The sequence below is a fragment of the Lynx rufus genome, unplaced genomic scaffold (assembly GCF_022079265.1).
Source record: "Lynx rufus isolate CCGP_SWC_20201006 ecotype Redwood Valley unplaced genomic scaffold, mLynRuf1.p SCAF_6, whole genome shotgun sequence".
In the NCBI taxonomy this organism is placed as follows: Eukaryota; Metazoa; Chordata; class Mammalia; order Carnivora; family Felidae; genus Lynx; species Lynx rufus.
Window position 1 is genome coordinate 75,217,713 of NW_025814878.1, and position 22,975 is coordinate 75,240,687.

The following is a 22,975-nucleotide window of genomic DNA, read 5'->3' on the forward strand; positions in this document are numbered from 1 at the left end:
GATTGCTGGATTGTAGAGTAGTTCTATTTTTAACTTTTTGAGGAACCTCCATACTGTTTCCCAAAGTAGCTGCACCAGTTTGCATTCCCACCAACAGTACATGAGTGTTCCTGTTTCTCCACAGGAGTGTTCCTGTTTCTCGCCAACACCTGTTGTTTCCTGTATTTTTGATTTTAGCCATTCTGACATGTGTGAGGCGATATCTCATTGATGAGCATCTTTTCACATATCTGTTGGCTATCTGTATGTCTTCTTTGGAAAAGTGTCTGCTTTTTTCCATTTTTAAAATCAGATTGTTTTTTGAGTGTTTTATAAGTTCTTTATATATTTTGGATCCTATCCTTTATTGGATATGTCATTTGCAAATAGCTTCTCCCATTCCATGGGTTGCTTTATTTTGTGTATAACACCAGTATATTTTGATAATTTTGTATATATTATAAATACCTGATCAACCACTTAAAAGGTGTATTCATAGAGTTACAGTCATAAACACAGTACATAAATCAAATTGAATCTGTTCAAGTGACCAAGGAAGATTGGGAAGAAAAGTAAAAAGACAGCAGGACAGATGTAATTGAAATCATTAGAGTGTTTTCCAGCCACAGTGGAATGAAACCAGAAATAAAGTAACAGGAAAATCTCTAATCACTTGATTGATGACTAAATAAATATATATTTCTGAATAATCTGTGAGATCAAAGAAGTCTTATGGGAAATAAAACACATTGAACTAATAAATGAAAATGAATACAATATAAAAATTTGTGGGATGAAGCTAAAAAATTGAGGAAAACATAGAGCACTAAATAGTACATGAGAATAGAAAAAGTCTCGAATCAGTCATCCACGCTCTCTCCTCAAGAACCAAGAAAAAGTAAAATTAACCCACAGTGAGCAGAAGAAGGGAAATAATAAAAAGAAATCAATGCAACTGAAAACAAAAACAATAGAGAAAATCCATAAAACCAAAAATCTGGTTCTTTGAAAAGATCTATAAAAGTGACAAATCTCTATTAAGAAAAAAGACACAAGTTGCTAATATCAGGAATGCAATAGAGGATATCACTACAGACCATACAGATACCAAAAAGATAATAAATACTACAGGCAACTCTACACGTACAGATTTGACATCATAGGTGAAATGGACCATTTCTCAAAGTACAGACTACCACAACTCCCCCAATAGAAAATAGATCATTTGAATAGCCCTGTAACTAGTAAGGAAATTTAATTTGTAATTAAAAGCTTTCAAAAAAGAAATGTCTTAAGTCCAAATATCTTCACTGGACAATTCTACCAAAATTTAAAGAATTAACACAAATTCTACATAGTCTCTTTCACAAGACAGAGGAGGGACGACTACTACTTCTGCACCCATTCTGTGAAACCAGTATTATCCTGATTTTAAAACTGGACCAAAAAAATACAAAAGAAAATGCAAAAATTCTCAATAAAATATCAGCAAATAGAATTCAGTGATATATAAAAATGATATTATACCATGACCAAGTGGGCTTTTATCCAGGTATGTAAGTCTCATTCAGTATTCAAAAATGAATCTGTGTAATTCATCATATTAAAGGAGAGAAGTCAGATGATTGTATCAATGCATATGAAAAAGTATTTGACAGAATACACATTTGTTCTAAGAATGCACATATCGGATATGGGATTAGATGGTACAGTCAGCATTTCCATAAGAGGAAATGAGAATGGGGCTTAAAAGGAAATTTATTACATTCACAAGTCCCAGAGATGGTGTCACTGAATGCCACTTAGAGGCACAAGGGAAACATCAGGTTTTGGTCAGATGGCAAAAGGCAGGAGCAAGGAAATGCTTAAGCCAGAGCCTTTATTGGGGTTTTTATGAGAAAGGCAAGGCAGAGCAGGGTAAACACTTTAGGACTGGCTAATTTGAATATTTCCAGTGGGCTTTGGGGCGTAGGGTTGGTCTGTCTCTAAGAATTGGTTAGTCCTGGGGCGCCTGGGTGGCGCAGTCGGTTAAGCGTCCGACTTCAGCCAGGTCACGATCTCGCGGTCCGGGAGTTCGAGCCCCGCGTCAGGCTCTGGGCTGATGGCTCAGAGCCTGGAGCCTGTTTCCGATTCTGTGTCTCCCTCTCTCTCTGCCCCTCTCCCGTTCGTGCTCTGTCTCTCTCTGTCTTAAAAATAAATAAACGTTGGAAAAAAAAAAAAATTTAAAGAATTGGTTAGTCCTGGGAGGGGCAGGCTCTCTTCAGGTCTGTAAGAATCCCAAATCACCAGAGCATCAGGAATACAAAAGATATGAAAATATAATTTATGTAATTAGTCCTGTGATGAATGGATGCAATATAGACAAATACATAATGTAAGATAACCACCATTAATGATAATTAAAAAAAAAAAACTCTTAAGTAAACTAGGAATAAAGGGGAACTTTGAAAACGTGATAAAGAGTATCTGTTTAAAAACCTACAGCTAAATTGTACTTAATCATGAAAAACCAAATGCTTTCCCCCTAAGATTGGGAATGAGGCAAAGATGCCTGTTCTCACCACTGCTTTTCAACATAGTACTGCAAATTCTAGCCAATGCAATAAGGTAAGAAAAAGAAATAAAAGGCATATAGATTGTTACAGAAGAAATAAAACTGACCCTATTTGTAAAAGGTAATAATGCTATTTCCCTTATGGTCAAATATACTTGATCATAATTTAAACTTGATGGTGCAAACTCAAGCTACGTGTTGAAAAATGTAGTTACATACTTCTGGTCTATGGAAAAGATGTATTACTCTTTCTCTTTTAAAAGATACCATATTCAAATAATTTTATACCCTTCTGTTTCTTTCTGCTTTCACTTGTCTGTTTTTATTGCTTCTAATCTATTGCCTTATTTTATACACAGTTGACTAGGTAGATACTTTAGGTGATTCCACTTCTCCTTTGTCTGATGAAGTGTATAGGCTTTGTGACAACTATTTACATTCACAATTCCTGATTAATGCAGAGTTCCCAATTGTAGTACTAAAGTTGAAGTTACTAGAATTCAGGCCTCCACACAAATGGGGTATTAGTGTATTTCTATTGTTTTATCTCCTTATTTTATTTTTTATTTATTTTTTATCTGCTTATTTTAAAGATATATGTCAGAGCCTTTAGAGTTCATAGCTAGTATAAAATTTTGAGTTTTATTATGTGAAATTTGTTAGTTGTGGATCTAAGGTTTTTTTCAGTACTCTTAATCCTCTTTTTCCAGAAAAACTCTACCCTTTACCTCTTCCTCAAGAAAAAGCAGCAGAACTCAATAGCTTCTTGAATGAGAAGAACCTATGTTGACTGCAATAAAAGGGAGAGGGCATGAAAAAAATAATTATTAGGAAAAAAAAAAAGCCTTGATGAGGAAAGTAAGGGATTATTAATAGTTCTAGGACTTATATTCATCACAGGAATTGTATGTCAATCCCTGTGCTGAGTATTAATGCCTTGTGGTAGTGATGTTAATAGTAATACCACCTGTTTTTCTTCTTTTAGGACTACAGAGACATCATTGACACTCCAATGGATTTTGCTACTGTTAGAGAAACTTTAGAGGCTGGGAATTATGAGTCACCCATGGAATTATGTAAAGATGTCAGACTTATTTTTAGCAATTCCAAAGCCTATACACCAAGCAAAAGATCAAGGGTATATACTTAAAACTGGTTTTGTCTATGTTTAATTTAAATGAAATTAGTAGCAAAGTATGTTAAGTAACTAAATGTTCTGTTAATTAAATATAGAGCAAAATTTATATTATGTTCTTAATGGTATCCTAGTGGAAAAAAGAATTCACATATTTTTATTTCTTTCCTTCTATAAAATAAAAGTGATGACATTAATGTTTAGGGATGGTTACTTTTCCTTAACACATACCACATACTTATTGTCCTGGTATATATTAGGGCTATGTGGGCTTAACTTTTCCAGCTATTTTCTGCATTAATGGAAAGGTATTTTTGTGAATGATTTATAAAAATGAGTAAAATTATAAATATCATTTGCCTCTCTTTGGGCAGACAAGATATCACAAAAGGGTGATATATGGAAATGAAATGAAAAAGAATAGGGGCACTTGGGTGGCTCAGTCGGTTAAGCGTCTGACTTTGGCTCAGGTCATGATCTCACAATTCATGAGTTTGAGTCCTGCATCAGGCTTTGTGCTGACAGCTCAGAGCCTGGAGCCTGCTTTAGATTCTGTATCTTCCTCTCTCTGCCCCTCACCCACTCGTGTTCTCTCTCTCAAATAAATAAATGTTAAAAAAAAAAAAAAAAAGGAAATTAAAAAAAAGAAAAAATATAGATGATAGTCCTAGGTAGTAACAGGTTCAAAACCTCAGGGATAGTTTCAGTGTGATAGAGTTCAAAGGAATTTTGTCTGTATAGGCTGTGTGAATTGATACTAGGGCTCTTATTTAAGAATGTGAAATCCGGGGCCCTTGGGTGGCTCATTTGGTTGAGCATTCAACTCAATTTCGGTTCAGGTCATGATCCCAGGTTTGTAGGATCGAGCCCTGCATTATAATGGCTCAGTGCTGAGCATGGAGCCTGCTTAAGATTCTGTCTCTCCCTCTGCTCCTCGAACCACCCCCCCCCAAAAAAAAAATAAAAACTTAGACTCTGAAACCTTGGAAGATTTCTAATCCAAATGTAAAAATAGTTTAATTGTCAGGTCACGTGGGTGGTTCGGTCAGTTGAGTGTATGACTCTTGATTTCAGCTCAGATCATGATTCCAGGGTCATGGGATTGAGTGCTATGATGAGCTCTGCACTGAATGTGGAGCCTAGTTAAGATTCTCATTCATATTCTCTCTCTGTCTCTCAAAAATTAAAAATAAAACTTACAAAAAATACAGTTTAGGGGCGCCTGGGTGGCGCAGTCGGTTAAGCGTCCGACTTCAGCCAGGTCACGATCTCGCGGTCCGGGAGTTCGAGCCCCGCGTCGGGCTCTGGGCTGATGGCTCAGAGCCTGGAGCCTGTTTCCGATTCTGTGTCTCCCTCTCTCTCTGCCCCTCGCCCGTTCATGCTCTGTCTCTCTCTGTCCCAAAAATAAATAAACGTTGAAAAAAAAAAATTTTTTTTTAAATAAAAAAAAAATACAGTTTAAATGTAAAAAGGCTTTAGTTTTACTCTTCATCTAAAGAGATTGGAAAAATATAATGTTTAAATTGTTGAAACTTTTTGCTAAAGAAAATACTTAAGTTATATGTTAATATTTACTGAGCAGGCATTTTCCTTTCCACATTTAAACACTTTTTTTCTTATCGTAGATTTACAGCATGAGTTTGCGCCTGTCTGCTTTCTTTGAAGAACACATTAGTTCAGTTTTATCAGATTATAAATCTGCTCTTCGTTTTCATAAAAGAAATACAATAACCAAAAGGAGGAAGAAAAGAAACAGAAGCAGCTCTGTTTCCAGTAGTGCTGCATCAAGGTATATGATTTATTTTAAAAAACATCAACTGATCTTTAACTTTGTCATCTAAATGATAGAACTCGGTGTTTTTTAATACTTCCTTTACTATTCCCTATATTGCAGAATGATATATTTGACATGCAAGTTCCTATGATGTGGAGGATTTTTAATCTTTTAACTAAAGCTATACTAGTGTAAGTGCTTAAATTCAAACTGCTAAATCTATACAGTAAAACAGCATTTTTAGGATAGTGATGGCATCATGCTTTCTGTCATATAACTGTAGCATTTATGGCAATCCTTCACTAAATATTCACTTTCAAAGGCTCACAACCATATGAAATCCACTACAAATCTCATATTTTAACATATTTCATAATAGTACAAATATTGAATCCAACAGTATTATAAAACTATTTTATTTATCCGCATAGAGCTATAGGAATGACTAATGATATTATTTTATTTACAGCCCTGAAAGGAAAAAAAGGACCTTAAAACCCCAGCTAAAGTCAGATATCTCTACCTCTCCATTCTCTACACCTACACGATCAATACCACCGAGGCATAATGCCACTCAGATAAATGGTAAAACAGAATCCAGTTCTGTAGTTCGAACCAGAAGCAATCGAGTGGTTGTAGATCCAGTTACCACTGAGCAGCCATCTACTTCTTCTGCAGCAAAGGCTTTAATTTCAAAAGCTAATACATCTGCAATGCCAGGGAAAACAAGTAAGAATCATTTACAGTTTCTAAATTGAAGTATATATGATTTTTAAATTTAGCTTTTATTTTGCCAAATGAAATATATGAGATTTTTGTAAATTCCAGCAGAAAGTGTTGGTTTTGCTCTTTTTTGCTTATTTGTTTTTGCTTTTAATAAGAAAAAAAAATGAGGTTTAGTAATGTTAGCATAGAATACTTAAAAATAGTAACTCTGATGCAAACTGCCTGGATTAAAATCCTAGTACCCAGACTTGCTAACAACTTGCTATGGCTTGCCTTCATAATCTTGAAGTTACTGGACATCATCAGAAAGGTCTGAAACTGTTAAAAGAGTTTCTTTGTGTATTCCTTTTTCCTGTTTGAAAGTAGATTTCCTAAGAAAGCATTAAGCAACTCCTAGGTTTTATCCTTTCGCTAATTCAAGCAGTTCAAATTACAAGTAATCCCAACCTCCTTGCTTATTTATAGGTTAAATAATTTAGCTTTTAATTGTGTGTGTGTGTGTGTGTGTGTGTGTGTGTGTGTTTCAGTTCTAGAAAATTCTGTGAAACATTCCAAAACCTTGAATACTCTTTCAAGTCCTGGTCAGTCCAGTATTAGTCATGGCACTAGGAATAATTCTGCAAAAGAAAACACAGAAAAGGAAAAGCCAGTCAAACGTAAAGTGAAATCATCTGTACTCTCAAAAACATCCACTGTTGCAAAGTCATCACCCGTCATGGAGCAAGGTAAGGTATTATTTGTATCTTCCAAGATAAAGTAGGTATTTCTTAAGAATGATGCTTTTTGTTGGAGGTAGCATTTATATCCACTTTTTGTTAGGTTGCTCATTTAAAAGTCACATTCTGTATTAGTTGGTACATTCAGTGAGACATCTTTTGATTTGCAGCTTTGTGCCCAAAGCAAACTGTATTGTCATTAAATTTTAAGAGCCAAGATAAACTTGCTTTATGGAAATAAAAACAAATTCTAGAATCAAAGGCTTTTACTGATGTAAGTTAACTAATTCCTGACTTCATTATTACAAAACCTTAAAAAGTATTTTCAGGTAGTTTAAATTAAATTAGATTTACTTAACCAAATGTAGACGCCTTTCCTTTTTAGAAAAATTAAGTTCTTACATCACAAAATTCAGCACACTGCCCTGCTCTTCACCTAATGTTAACTCATCAGGGTTGTCCACAGCCCGACCTTTGTTCTGTCATGAAACTTTTAGCCCTTTACGGTTATGCTTCCAAGTTCTCTCATCTGCAGATTTTCATTTTAAAGGCTTTATGTTTGAACGATGGAGAAAGAAACTGATATAGTACACCCTATGATGTGTTAAAACAATTATGGCTTATTGGCAGTGAGCAGTTCAAGAAGAAGCATTTTGTATCACAGCTTCCAACGTATGCCTAAACAATTTCCTCTTCAGTGTTCTCCTCAGAAACCTCTCAAGATTTAATATTTCTACTGAAATGTCCTTTTATATGTATAATGGCATTGGGATATACCCCTCTATGTAAGCTTAAAGTCAGGGAGTCATCTAGCCTTCTCTTCCAGATCTACTTCACAGTCGTTAGTTTCTGTTATTTCTGCCTCCTTAATTTCTCTAAAATCGGTTCCTCTCACTTCCGTGTTTTTAATTCAGGCCTACATAATTTCTCACCTGGACTGTTCTAGTTTTCTAACTGGTCTTGCTGTCTTGATTCTCAACTCTTCCTTACCCAATACGTCTTCCACATTGCATAAAAGTGATCTTTCTGATCATTTATCTTTAGCACAAATGCATGCATGCCCATACACACACACAGTTGAAATCCTTCCCTGCGTTCAAATCATCCATGGAGTCAGATTTTAATGTTTTTGCTTATTATATAAGACTCTTCATTACTTGGCTGCTGCCTAACATTCCAGCTTTCTTTACTTTTCCCTCTCCTTTTTATGTCCCAGCTATCCTATACCACTTGAAGTCTCTGAAATATCATTGTCCTTTTCTTCCTTCTTTGGAATGTCTTTTTTTCCCTCCCAATTTAATGGTTTCCTATTACCTTTCAAGTTCCACTTTGAAATATTATCCACTCCAGGAAGCCTCTTCTTGGGTTCTTTAGACAGAATCAAGCACTTCTTTTATGTTCCCAGAACACCCTGTTCATTGCTTTTTGTGGTAACACTTATTAGAGTATTCTTTTTTACATGTATTTGTATCCAGTGGAATCTGAACTTCTGGGTTTAATTACTTTTTCAGTCACTTATACTTACTATATAGTGGTCAGTAAGGGAATAAAGAAGCAAATGACTTTGTATATCAGTGTTTTACATTTTTATTATTCTTCCTTTCTGAACTAAATTCAAAGTTTTTTGTATAGTATATTGGCCTTGCTTCTGTCACTTTGAACCCTACGGAAATCAGATGTACATAGTGAATTGGTTCTAGCATTAACAATAGGGGGTCCAGTAACCAATTTGATTTATAAGTTTTGCGTATCACAAATACATGAGTTACCAGTGCAGTATAGAAATATAATTAGCTAATAAGTCATTAATGATGACTTATTACATAAACATTGACACCTGGATTAACTGTTAGAATCAAGAGGCAATTCTGTCCAGTGGAAATATAATATAAACCACTATAAATCATGTATATTATTTTAAGTTTTCTAGTAGCTACTACATCTAATAATAACAAACAGGTAAAATTACTAATTTTAATAATTTATTCCATCATATCAAAAATACTATCATTTCAACCTGTAATCAATATTCAAAATGTACAGTGCTTCAGTATTCACATTTAAATTAAAAATTCAGTTCCTCAATTGCATAGCTGTTTCAATTGCTCAGTAGCCACATGGTTAATAACTACCATACTGAACACAGGCCCATATAAAGAGTGTTACATTCATTCTTAACCTTTTTACTTAATGCATTGCTTTGCAAAGTTGATGAAACCTGTAGTCCTTTCCCCAGAAAATGCCCATAGGCATATTCACACAAAATTTGGACATTTCAAGAAATTCATGGAGTCCTTGAAGCCAAACTGTAGAATTTCTATAGTGAGTATGTGGACTGGTTATTTACAACCTTGTCAGCAGTCTTAATGTAAAACAAGTAAGATATACAGAATCCTCAGACAGGTTAAGTGTAATTGTGTGTTAGAAGATACTTAATTACTTTATTCACACTCACACACATTTCTCCCCTCTTCCCATTCCCCTCCTTATGCCGGAAAACCACTAAAGAAAATTATTTATATCATGGGGGTCAGGAAATGAGGGCTTTGCCTTTTCCCTTTGCTTCTGGCTCTGGCCTTTTGTGACCTCTTGATTTTTTTCTTGATATATATGAAGTATAATTCAAAGCTATACAGATATCATTATGAGGAAGCATTCTCTTTAAAAGCAGTGTTCATCTCTTTATGTATTTTCTTTAGAATATTGCAGTGTAGATCACCCACCACAACCAAACACAAAAACTTAAGAACTTTAGAAGAACAAAGGTAGTAGTAATACATGTTTGTCATCTTTTTCCTTCATCTAAAGGGGTAATAGCATTTATTTTTAACACAGAAAGGCAGTTCACCATGGTCTCTAGATAGATTTAGAGTTTGATCTCTAGAATTTTATATTTTTTTATAAAGCACAATAGCCTTTATCTTGGAGTTTGTTGCAATTATAATGGCATACATAATAGATTTGATTGATACATGCTTATGATAATAAATCGTTTGCCATTCAATTACGTAAGGATATAGAACCGTTTGAAAGAGCCTGTGAAGGAAACTACTGTTTAGTTGTTTACTTCATCCTTTTTAAACTATTCTGAGAACATAGTTCATAACCAAGAGTAACTGATTTCTAGTGTTGTAGTTAGGATAGAGGAAGAATGTCAAAGGCATGGTAGTTTTTATGGGGAATAATTGATATAAATTATTCTAATAGATGTACTCAAAAACCTCTTTTGTAGTAGGATTAGGAGAAGAAATTCTTCTTACCTCTGAGGAACATAAGCAGATATTTAAATTGTAAACTCTTCTCTGATACCAGAGAGGGTATGATGATCGTATCCAAAAAGGAATCAAATAAGAGCTAGAAACATTCCAGTCTTGATATTCCTTTTTCTTCCATCCCTAGTAGAAAAAGTTATTAGAGGTAAGTGGAAGGAGATGTTATACTTACTATGTATTCAGATTACCAAGTTAAAAGGTCATGGATTTTATACTAACATCATTTTCCATGATTGAGCTGCTTAAAGGTAGGAATACTGAAAACTTGTTAATGAGGTAAGCAGTAAAGTTCTTTGTGGTTGCTAAGCTCTATACAAGTGAATATGGTCATTTTGTGTAATCGAAACAGTGTTCATATATTAGAACATGTAGTAAAGGTAATAGTGCTAAGAAACCTTGGCTGATCTCAGCTATATCATAATTTACAATGTTAACAGGTTATTTGCTGAGTGTCATTTCCCTCATGTGAGGTCATTAATGATTTCATTAAGGGTCTTTCTTCCTCTGTGAGTTTTAGGTAGAAGATAATATCATTAAACTATTAGCCTTCTGTTAGTTCCTTTTCTCATTTTAGTAAAAACAAAGATTAGAATTACGTGCTTACGTAAGTATAGCAGTGTCCTTATGACTAGTTTGAGAGTCCAATAAAAAAAGCAATTCCCTATGTTAAGTGTACTGTTGTTCCTTTTTAGCAGATTGCAGGAACAATGCTCTTGTACCAGGAAGCATTCAAGTAAATGGCCATGGAGGGCAGCCATCTAAACTTGTAAAGAGAGGACCTGGAAGGAAGCCTAAGGTAGAAGTTAACACCAATAGTGGTGAAATTATACACAAGAAAAGGGGTAGAAAGCCCAAAAAACTACAGTATGCAAAGCCAGAAAACTCAGAGCAAAATAATGTACATTCAATCAGAGACGAAGTAGTTCCTTCTTCAACATGCAGTTTTCTTTCTGAAACTAATACTGTAAAGGAGGATCTGTTACAGAAAAAAAGTCGTGGAGGCAGAAAACCGAAAAGGAAGATGAAGACACAAAAACTAGATTCAGATCTCATAGTTCCTACAAGTGTTAAAATGCTAAGGAGAAGTAACCGAAAAAAGACAGATGATCCTATGGATGAGGAAGAAGAGTTTGAGGAACTTAAAGGCTCTGAACCCCACATGAGAACTAGAAACCAAGGTCGAAGGACAGCTTTCTATAATGAGGATGATTCTGAAGAGGAGCAAAGGCAGCTGTTGTTCGAAGACACCTCTTTGACTTTTGGAACTTCTAGTAGAGGACGAGTCCGAAAGTTGACTGAAAAAGCAAAAGCTAATTTAATTGGTTGGTAACTTGTACCAAAATATTTTACTTCAAAATCATAAAGCAGGTACAGTTAAGGAATACGTAGAACTAAGGCTTCTGCTTCCTTGCTGCTATGGTGGATTAGGGAATGTTTTGATTTGCAAAAAAAAAAAACAAAAAAACAAAAAAAAAAACCACAAACAAACAAACTTACAAGACACTTCACTTCTTTAAATGAATATATATATATATAAATATATACATATATATTTTAAATGTTTGCTATTTATTGCCTTTAGATAGGTTATGCATTTCAACATTCATTTCATTCACTGTTTGAAACAAAAGAAATTGAGGACCTATAATGAATTCCCAGTTTATTTCTGGAAAAGACAGTTCTGCTATACTCTTAAGGAGCATAATATTCCTAGTGATAGAGCATTTCATGTTAAAATGAATTATTTTTGACCAAGCCAGGTACATTTCTATTGATACAGAAGGTCGTGCCCCTAGGAAGACAGATGTTACCAGAGTAGCAGTAAATTCAGAAGTGTGTTTCCTCTAAAGATAAATATAAAAATTCCCACCATTTGATAACCCTAAAAAGTTTAATTTAACTATAGATTGTTCATCTACAAAGAATCTAGATGAGGCTTTTGCTGTATTCCATTTCTGCCAAACATAAGAGAAAATGTACTGATGGAAAGGAAACATATCCACATTGGAAAACATTTGACTGTCTAATTTTTCAGACCTTGATTCTTATATCAATCACTCAATCTCTGTTTATTGTGCCAAAGACTGAGAATCAGTGCAGTGGAAAGCCTGTTTTTGACTGTCAGGACAGCATACACTTTTCAATATTGGAAAGGCTATATATTATTCTAAAGAGCACGTTATTAAAAAGAGTTATGCTGAGATGTATCTTTTTTTGGTACTTAATAGTAGAAAATAATGCACTGGTGGGTCCTTTGACAGAGATGTTTTAGAGAAAATGTTTAAGTGGTTAAAGGATTCAAGGAGAATACAGGAAAAAGGTATGGGATTTGATGTTTACTTGTTGATCTGGATTAATGTCGTTTCTAAACTTTAGACATATCTAATAGGCTAAAATGACTTACAAAGAAATGTGTCTGTGTGTGTATGTGTATATATTGATAAATGGGTATAATTAAATATATATACAAACACATACTTATATACTATTACCCAGGTATAAATTCTTTTTTCAGGATTTTTTAGATAGTGGTAGAATAAAAATAATTTTAAAATGTCATACTTTATAGTTTAATTTTAAGGGGAAGATTGGTTATTTTCAATTATTAAAGGTTAAAATAGGCCAAATCACTTTTTATGCAATCATGTTTTATACAGTGGTCTCATTGCACATTGTGTTTTTTCTGCACTTTTTATGGTATCCTTATCACGCTGGTATGTCAATATACACCCTAAAGAAAAATTCCATTTAATGATTGTGCCTTGTATTCTATTATTTTTTGCATCATTAGTAAAATTGAGTTGTCTATTGTAAATGATAACTATATGACTTAGGAGAATGTATTGCTATATGTACTGCTATGGAAAAGGAAAGCAGTTATTTATTTGTTTATGGTACAGTAGTTATTTTATACCTTAAAAACCAACATAAATACCATTTCTATTGTTTAAAAATTGTCCATTTTTTTAAAAGTTTAAAGAATGTAGTATTTTCTGAGGACTGGTATGGTACAAAAATGTAACCAAAATTTTCAGATACTACATTTTTAAAAAGTGAGGATGGGAAAATCTGTATCAGCATGACCCTGATGTAGAAAAATAAAGTCTTTAATTGAACCTTGGCAAAATACATTACATAATTATTTCTTTACTTATTTCTGGTAGGGATAAATGTTAGCCGTCATTTAATTGTCTTGAAGAACAGTGGAAAGTGATGCATTTGGGCTTTTTAGATCATTTGTACCTAAATTTGTACAGAAAACCTCCTGTGAAATTAAGTAAACCATTTTCCAGATCTTAACTGGATTGCTGTGATTTTGCAGTTGAAAAATAATTTCAAATTTTTCAGGTTTTTTGTATATTTATTTTTTTCTAACAAATATATTTAACTATATAATTAAAAGTCAGTAGTTAAACTCTTCATAATGCAGAAATGGATGGCTTGGTTGTATAGTAAAATGAGTCTTTCAGTTACACCATTATTGAGAATAATGTGTATGTTTGAAATTTAAGTCATTAAAGTAATTTGTTGCTTTTGAAGGCAATCTGTTTGAAACATGTAATTTCCTGATGTTATCTGCATTGTGTTGGAAAAAAAATAGACTATAAATCCATTTTTGTAAAAAATAAGTGTACAGTTTTAAGGTGTGTACAGAAAAAGGAAGAGCGTACACAGTCTTAGAGTGGAATATACCTCTAGTATGATGTATGGATTAGTTCTAACTCTTGAGCAAAGAAATGAGTAATTACCATCTTACATGCAACAAGTAAATGTATTATTTCTGTTCTAAAGACACTGTATATTTATGACCTTATTTGGACATTATTAGACATTGGTTTCTTAGTAAAGCAAAAATGACATGGATTCAGATTCTTTGTAATTAAAACATTTAAAAATGTATTAGTAATATCAGATATATTTAGATTTTATATTTTTATAATTTAGCTTCTATACATTGCAAAAGTTGAATTGAGAAATTTATGTCATCACCGTATTTTTGTTCTGTTTGACCAGATATCAAAAGTATTGGAAAAAATTACCCTCTTTAAGACAGTGACACCATGTATGTATTCTTTGTAGGCCAAAAGAAAATTTGGCAGTTGTCTTAGGTGAGCAATAAAAACCTCAAGTTTATTGAAAGCTTCAGAAATATAACTTATTACATACATGGAAAATATAAGTCAATTTCTGTATTTTTAAGTACCTAATCTCTCCACCTGGTAGTCACCAGTCCCAATCAAATCTTATAAAATTATAAAAGGTTGCAAATGAGCAGTATAAATCATTCAATCTAATTACAGTCTCATAACTCTGGGCAATAGATCTATACTTTCTTAAAATTTCATCCTGTTTTCTGCTTAAATTTATGTAGTAAAGATTTGTTGGTCTTGTTTCCATTGTTTTTATTATTGGCACAGCTTCACAAATTTGAAGGCTCTTTGTTAACATTATTATGAAACTATCTTCCTCCTTAAATTTAATTAGAGTAACTGTATAGAATTGTTGTGGGCTTGATCATGTCACATCTGAAATACGAGTTTGGCAGAATTTAGTATCGCTTGGAAATGAATTGCGTTAAGATAGACTGGTCTGCAAAAAGATCCTCACGCAGCACATGTGTGTTAACACCTAGAACTGACCCTTATCTGGAGTGTAGTATATTAATCAGACATTTTAACAGACATATTCAAATAACATTTTGCTTATGTTGTATTCACATTTACATGTTTTAAAATATGATTAATAATATAAAATCAGTTCTTCTTGCTGATGTTTAATTCTAGCATTCCACTTTATACAAACATAGCTTGTATCTCTCAAATGTCAACTAAAAGCAAATTGTTATTCTGAATGTTTTTATTCACCTGAAGTTAATTTTTGAGTAGGTTGAAAGGACCAAGATACTTGAGTGTTTAAAGGGCTATAAGCATTCTTATATGCAGGAAATACATGGTTGTAGAGTCATAAAAGGGGAAGTACTTATACGTTCTGTGAATTACCCCCATACTAAGAAAGTACTTTTTACATAACAGGTTGTGATGTGGTTTAGTTATGTTTAGGTGAGAATTTATTTTCCTATTAAAATTAGAAAAATACACCTTTTCCTTACTTTCCTCCTTGCACTTCTCCAAAGTTCCCCAAATTTCCAAGTGATTTGAACTGAATATTACATTTACTAAGAAACTACTTATGTTCTTAATTATACTAAGCTAAGCACTCCAAATGATGTACTATGTACAGTAACTAAGAAGAGGTCAAATTGAGTTAGAAGACTGTAAGTACCACTTTTGGCGCTCCAGAGATAAATCTTGTACACACTACAGTAAAACAATTAGAAAATATTATGAGCTATAAGTATATATTATTTTTAGTTTTGATAGCTCTGTGTTGAAGTACTTCTTTTAATGCAGATAAAATCATCAGGAAATTAACCTTTATATGGCACAAACCAAATACGTAATAGTGGGTGGCTATGAGTTTCTACATTTAAGGAGCTAAGAGAATAGGTTTGAGATGATATATAGTACACGATAGGATACAGAGGCACACACATGCTCATGACTTTTAAGATTGTGTGTGTTGATTAATCACAATGATAAACTATAAATTGAGGCAAAATACAAAGTTACATTTTTGGACCATATTAAAACTGCAAGAAGATGAGGTCTTATTAAAGATCTTTTAGAAAACTGTTAAATCCTGTCACACGATATTTAGACGTGTAGAATGTAGCTCAATTTTTTAAAAGTAACTGACCTAGAGGGTTAAAGTTGAAACTGACACATTTTCAAATTAAAATTATACTTATACTTATTTTGTACAGAAAACAATGTTAAACACAAGCAAATCTGTTGTATGTAATAAGTAACAGAGTTTAAAGACAAATTATTTAGCTTTATTGAGGTTTTTGTTTATTTCCTTCCAGAAACCTGGAAGTATCATGTTATAAACGGCAGTCTCACACCAGAATAGCAGTGCCCTTTCTTTTTGTACATATTGATTGGACCTTTCTTTACTGTTATGTGGACACTTTCTATGTTAGTTTTGATGCATAATTCTTTGAATCCTTTTATACAAACTAGAATGTATGTGTAAGAATTCCTGTCCCTGCAATGTAGTAACTACAAACTTATTTTTAAAATAAATAGAAAACTTGTTTTTCTAAGCTATTTTGTAGAGCCTCCTGATTTCTTACTTGCTCTTTTGTATGTGTGGGGGGGGAGGGGGTAACACATAACGTGCTCAGTACATAATTTCAACAGGCACTGTACCAAAGAAGCCATTATGTAAATGCTGGTGCATTAGAGTTTTGCCCTATTTACCAAAATGTTAAAATTAATAGCCAGTTAAAGGATTGTGGGTACACTAATTCCAAAATAACCAGAGGTTGAAAATAAGTCACTTGCCTTTTAATGTGTACATTTTATTTTAAATTATTAATTTGTTACTGTGTGCAAGTTACTGTACTGGGTGATAAATACAGTATTCAGATATGTAAGATAATTCAAAGGAACAGTTTGTGTATTTTTTCAAAAATGTGAAGTAAAATTTCTGCAAAAGAAATGGAGGAATGAGGAAATATTTCACTTGTTAAGCAGTTATAACAAGATAAGATTTATGAAAGCATTGCTTATTGACTTCCCAAGAATCCCAATTATAGTAAAAAGAATATATAAGGCTATAATAAATGACCATTCAGATTAAGCAGCTAAAGGGATGATTTGTATTTTTGTGCTATTGATCATTTCTCCCTATGAAGTTTTGTTTAAATGACTAAAATTTCTAAGTTGAGGAAAGCAGGTAGGCATTCCTGGGGTACTTTTTTTTTCCCTCTTTCTAAAATAGACGGATACTTACATGTGGTATATACTTAGAAGAACCAGTCAAGAAAAATTCATTTTCAGCAGTCACTTTTTACTGGTTTCTTTTTGTAATAGCATCAATTTTATGTTCGAGGCTGTTTCCCTATTATTTAAGGACAGTAAGATTAAAACCCAAAGCACAAGACTTCTGTCCCTTGCAGTATAATACCTTGTATTTGTAATCTTTCTGCACTTAACACATTTACTGTGTATTGATTGCTCTTCGGTTTTGTTTGGGACAAGAATAGAAAGATTCAATGAAATACCTTTTAGCCTGATTAGCTAGACATGGTGGCAGCAGCGTAATGGAATGAAGTAGGCTTAGAGTTGAGTCCTTTCATCTCATTTAGCTTTACTTTCTTCATCTGTAAAGTTAAAAAAAATTTTATTAGATAATTTCCAAGGTCCAATTCATTTCAAATAGCCTATGGTTACTTCTCATTTGTATATTGTCCGCTGTACTCATGGATCAGTCTTGGCTTTTCTGTTTAGTCCATAAATAAAATAAGCCATTTAATGTATAACTTCCAAGCAAGCTGATTGTAGTAAGTGTACATATGACCATGACCTAATTGTAGGGAGTGTAAAATCTTGTGAACCCTTAGAAAATGGAGTTTTGAGTTGCAATATTTGTTTGCTACTAATAAAGAGTACTAAAGTTTGTGATTTTCCCAGGGCCCTCTGGGAAGTCTCAAAGACAGTTTCTGTGTAAAACATACCTAGAAATTTTTAGGATTCAATTTTGGGAAAGCAAAATCAAAAGTTTTCAGAGATTTAATCACTTCATTAAGATAGGATCATGGGTGCCTGAGAATAATAGTGGGTTTCCCACTTAATAAAAGTGAGAGAAAATATTTAAAAAGAAACCTAGAAGGCAGAGCAATTTCAAGGAAACTCCTCTATCGCAAATGGGAAACATGTTCTTTCATTTTGATCTTTGTTTTAATAATTAACATTATAAAGTTAAAGCCAAGCAAATTATTCTGATGAGATATGGGATATTTGAGCAAATTATACAGAAGTTATAGAGCAATTTAGTCTTCTTTTGAGCTCTTTAAGAACAATTTATTATTTTTTTTTATTTTTAAAATTTTTTTTTTTCAACGTTTATTTATTTGTGGGACAGAGAGAGACAGAGCATGAACGGGGGAGGGGCAGAGAGAGAGGGAGACACAGAATCGGAAACAGGCTCCAGGCTCTGAGCCATCAGCCCAGAGCCTGACGCGGGGCTCGACCTCACGGACCGCGAGATCGTGACCTGGCTGAAGTCGGACGCTCAACCGACTGCGCCACCCAGGCGCCCCTTTTTTTTTTTTTTATTTTTTTATTTTAAGGAACAATTTATTATTTTAACAAAATCAACTTCTAGTTCAGTATTGACATAAGTACTTGGCAATAAAGTTTTCACACGCTCTTCTCTCCCTTGTGAGTAAGTGCATCAAAACTGGGGAAATTTTGTAGTACATTTTGTAGTTTCTTTTTAGACTCTTACTTTTTCTTCTAGATACTCCAGTTTTTCATATTTTGGAGCAAATAGACACTTCAGGAAAAAACTGAAAAACAAACTCATTGTATTATTCCGATACTTAATTGTATTTTTCCATCAGTATTTGTACCTGGTCTCAGCTACATACGTTAATTACAAATTTTAAGCAAAGTAACTATTTAACTGAGAAAACTGAAAGGAAAGTAATTGAAAACTCATATGCAAGCATTTTTGTAGAATAGCAAAGCTCATGAATACACAACTTTGAAACCTTAACGTTGCAAAAATGAACATGTTCATTAAATACATGACCCAAAGATAACCACTCCATAGTATATAAGAAGCAAATGTAAATGAAATTATGCTGAGTGAGCAGTATTTTAGTATTGAATCTTACAATTAAATAAGTAATGATTGCCCATTAATATTAGTCCAAAGTTTTAAGTTACCTGAGGATCTTGGAAATTATGTTCAAGCTGGCATAATATGAAATGTTATTACTGTTAATTAAAACATTTGTCATGGGACACCTGACTGGCTTGGTTGGTAGAGCATACGACTCTTGATCATGGAGTTGTGAATTCGAACCACGTGTTGGATGTAGAGATTGGGTAAAAATAAAATCTTAAAAAATGAATAATATTTGTCAGAAGCATAATTCAATTTGAACACATTTTATGTTTTTCTTCCAAATATGTAAGTAATGTTAGCTTATCTAGTCAGTAGACCGACATAAATTTAAGGACTTAAGATTAACTAGTCTCTTGAGAAAGCAAATCCAATCTTCATTTTAAAAATAAAATGTATTCTTGGATTATACTGTATACATAGAAAAGATGCAGCCATTGTTTATCTTTTAAAACCAAAACTACTGGAACACCTGGGTGGCTCAGTCAGTTAAGCATCTGACTTCGGCTCAGGTCAATCTCAAGGTTTATGAGTTTGAGCCCCACCTCAAACTCTGTCCTGACAGCTCAGAGTCTGGAGTCTGCATCGGAGTCTGTGTCTCCCTCTCTCTCTGCCCCTCCACCATTCACCCTCTTATGTCTCTCAAAAATAAACATTAAAAAAATGTTTTAAACCAAAATTACTAAATCAGCTTAATTTGCCCAGAGAGTCACCTTAATTATATGAACTGGGACCCATTTTAAGACGTTTGTGAGCCAGTGGTTTTTGTAAGAAAGATTGTTTTAAAATGTATTTATTTTGGGGGCGCCTGGGTGGCTCGGTCGGTTGAGCATCCAGCTTCGGCTCAGGTCATGATCTCACAGTTCATGGGTTCAGGCCCCATGTTGGGTTCTGGGCTGACAGCTCGGAGCCTGGAGCCTGCAGCCTGCTTTGGATTCTGTGTGTGTGTGTCTCTCTGCCCCCTTCCCTGCTTGTGCTCTCTCTCTCTGTCTCAAAAATAAATAAACTTTTAAATAAATGTTTAAAGTTTATTTTGAGAGAGGGCACATGCACATATGGGCATGCGCACGATTGGGGGAGGGACAGAAAGAGGGAGAGAGAATCCCAAGCGCAGGGCTCAGTCTCACCAACCATAAAATCATGTCCTGAGCTGAAATCTAGACTGGGATGCCCGACTTACTGAGACACCCAGGTGCCCCAGAAAGATTGCTTTTAATGTCTCCTACACGTACTAGAAAAAGTCTGGGTTGGGAGGCAAATGTGGTTTCCAGTTACCATATTACGACATTTTAAATGTCCACTTTTTAAACAAAAAATTGCATGCAAAGACGAAAGTGGGGCTCATTCACAGGAAGGTAAGATCGCTGGATTACATAAAAAACCTGGTTAATGTTTTACAGACCAATACAATAGCTTTGTAGTTATCTTTTCCAATAAACAGAAATGATTTTTAACTCTACTAGACAAAATCTGTAAGTCAACATGTAACTTTACTTGATCTGGGTGGGACCTTTAACCAAAATCTTAAAAGTCTTTGGAAAGGACTTCATATACTCAGTTAAAACACCATATCCAGACTTATAAAACATAATTTCATGAAGCTTTCTGCTGTTCTCATCATATAAGGACAACCCTATTAAACCCGTGTAGGCCATATTTATCCCAGAGAAATAATAAACGTATATAGCCAATTTGCTTCTAGAGCGGTATCCTAAAGACTCTGAGGTCCCAGTTTTGTTTTTTCATGATTCACTAAATTTTGCTAATCCCCATGGTGATCTATTTGCTCTTTTACTTTAGCCAGTCTTCCTCACTTATTAAGACCACTTGAAAGGTTGGTCTAGAATGTATTTCTCCATCATTGCTATTAGGAAACCAATTTAATGCTAATTAAATTATCATAGTAGAGTAGCCATATTTTATAAAATAAAGTGACATTATTCACCAGATGTCAAATTACAATTAATAAATAAGCTTGCTATATAAAAACAGTGCAAAACTTAGAGCAAATGAAAGAAGTTCTCTTTCCCTTTTCAGACATGTCACTGAATGAACAAACTCTAGCTTTTTTCTAACCACTCTGACCATCTCTTTTCTGACTTTTTTCACTTACATGTAGATTTTTCTATCTTAGCTGTGTTTGCAATCTACGTGTTCTCAAGTACCAAATTCATACTGATAGTAATAATGATCGCTAACACACTAAACACTATGTGCCAAGCACTGTTCTACATTCTTTACATATAGCAGCTCTTTTTTTTTTTAAGATCTTATTTTTAAGTAATCTCTACACCCAACGTGGGGCTCAAATTCACAACCCCAAGATCAAGAGTTGCAGGCTCCTCCAACCGAACCAGCCAGGCACCCCCTATAGTAGTTTTTTTAGACTACAGAATAATCTTATGAGTTAGGTACAATTATTATTCTCATGTTACGTTAGGGAAACTAAAACATACAGAGATTAAGTAACTTGCTCTCTACTCCCAAATGAGTTGACTAGATTAATGAGTGATTTCTATTTGTGATTTATAATATTGGCTCTAAAGGCAATTTTTTCTAAGATTAGGTCTTGTTACAAAAGGCCAGGACACAGACCACCAAGAGGTCCTACTTGTACTACCCATGATCATTTTCTGATATCTTGGATTAAAAACATCACTAATCTGTCATGGATCACATTACTGTTAATCCCCAACAGTATATTTCTAGACATATGTTAGTCAAAGTCCTCTAAAGAAGTATACACCAAGATGGGATTAAACATGTAAGGATTTGAATAAAGGAAATGCCTCTGAAAGAAAATTGGGAGGGAGCTAGGAAAAGCTGAGATCCATCAGATGCAATCTAAGTGTGACCCCAGATGAAGGAGAGAGGGAAGTAAGTTTGGATGAGAGTAACTTTGAGTGGGGTGCCTCAGTGGCTCAGGAGGTTGTCAGACTCTTGATCTCTGCTTAAGTCACGATCTCACGGTTCATGAGTTCAAGTCCCTCACTGGGCTCTGCACTGACAGCACAAAGCCTGCTTGGGATTCTCTCTCTCTCCCTCTCTCTGCTCCTCTCCCACTTGCACCCATGTGTGTGCATATGTGCACTCTCTTTTCTCTCTCTCAAAATAAATAAATAAATAAACTTAAAAAATTATCTTTGCTGTGTAGTCTAAGGAAGTTCAGCAGGACAAGTGGGAGTCCTTGAACCAAAGTTGACCACCAGAGGAGTCCCCCCCCCCACCATCTCCCAGGTATGTATGCACCTGCTTTAGTATCCCTGCATGCCAATATTGGCTGGAAGCAGCCCCAGGAAGATGGATCTATGGCACAAATGCAGCAATGGAGTTCAGAGTGTGGCTGTGGGGGCCCCTGGCCTATTAAATTCCCTGTAGTTGGAATTCTTCAAGGTGCATTCTCAAGGCCAACACAATATGCTTAAGCAGCTGAAGAGCTTTGGCTTTATTTTAGTCTAAGTTCAGTGTAACATTTTTGCTACATTATTTCCATCACTCCTAACCTCTTGATGTATTGCATTGTTAAGAATACAGACTCTCAGTCCTTCAATATGTTTTTCTGCTAATCTCAGTTGTTCATAATTTAATTCATGATATGCAACCCAGTATCCCATGACCCATATGATGTGGCCAGAAGTTCGTATGTCAAACATGATGACAATTCTGTCTATAATACCTAAGATATAAAAACTATAACTTAATTGTTAATATTATTAGTATCAGTAAAATTTATTCAGCTTATTAAGCCAAGTGTCATAATCACCTTACAAGGGAGTTGTTCCATCATTACATATAGGCAATGGATGATTCACTAGAAATCTTGAGAGCAATTCTGTATGTGCCATATATCACAGAAAGCTTTAAAACTGTTTAGGAGTGTTGCCTTGAATTAAATTTTTTTAATGTTTGTTATCTTAGAGAGAGAGAGAGAGAGCATGTGGACGGGGAGGAGCACAGAAAGAGGGAGACAGAGGATCTGAAGCAGGCTCCACGCTGACAGCAGGGAGCCCAACGTGGGGCTCAAACCCACCTACCATAACGTGAGCTGAAGTTGGATGCTCA

General features: G+C 34.3%; 1 protein-coding gene across 4 annotated transcripts in view; it reads left to right on the top strand.

Moving 5' to 3' along the window:
• PHIP (pleckstrin homology domain interacting protein) overlaps positions 1 to 22,975 on the top strand; it is a 149,766-nt gene that overhangs the window by 123,382 nt on the left and 3,409 nt on the right. For 2 of the 4 annotated variants that reach the window (XM_047101816.1, XM_047101819.1), the window contains 5 exons: positions 3,519 to 3,671; positions 5,294 to 5,457; positions 5,912 to 6,171; positions 6,696 to 6,893; positions 10,849 to 16,322. In XM_047101816.1, coding sequence (XP_046957772.1) covers positions 3,519 to 3,671; positions 5,294 to 5,457; positions 5,912 to 6,171; positions 6,696 to 6,893; positions 10,849 to 11,486 — 1,413 coding nt within the window. In that variant the 3' untranslated portion in view covers positions 11,487 to 16,322. Of the gene's footprint in view, positions 1 to 3,518; positions 3,672 to 5,293; positions 5,458 to 5,911; positions 6,172 to 6,695; positions 6,894 to 10,848; positions 16,323 to 22,975 lie in introns of those variants that run through there. The other 2 variants (XM_047101817.1, XM_047101820.1) reach the window with 2 other exon arrangements.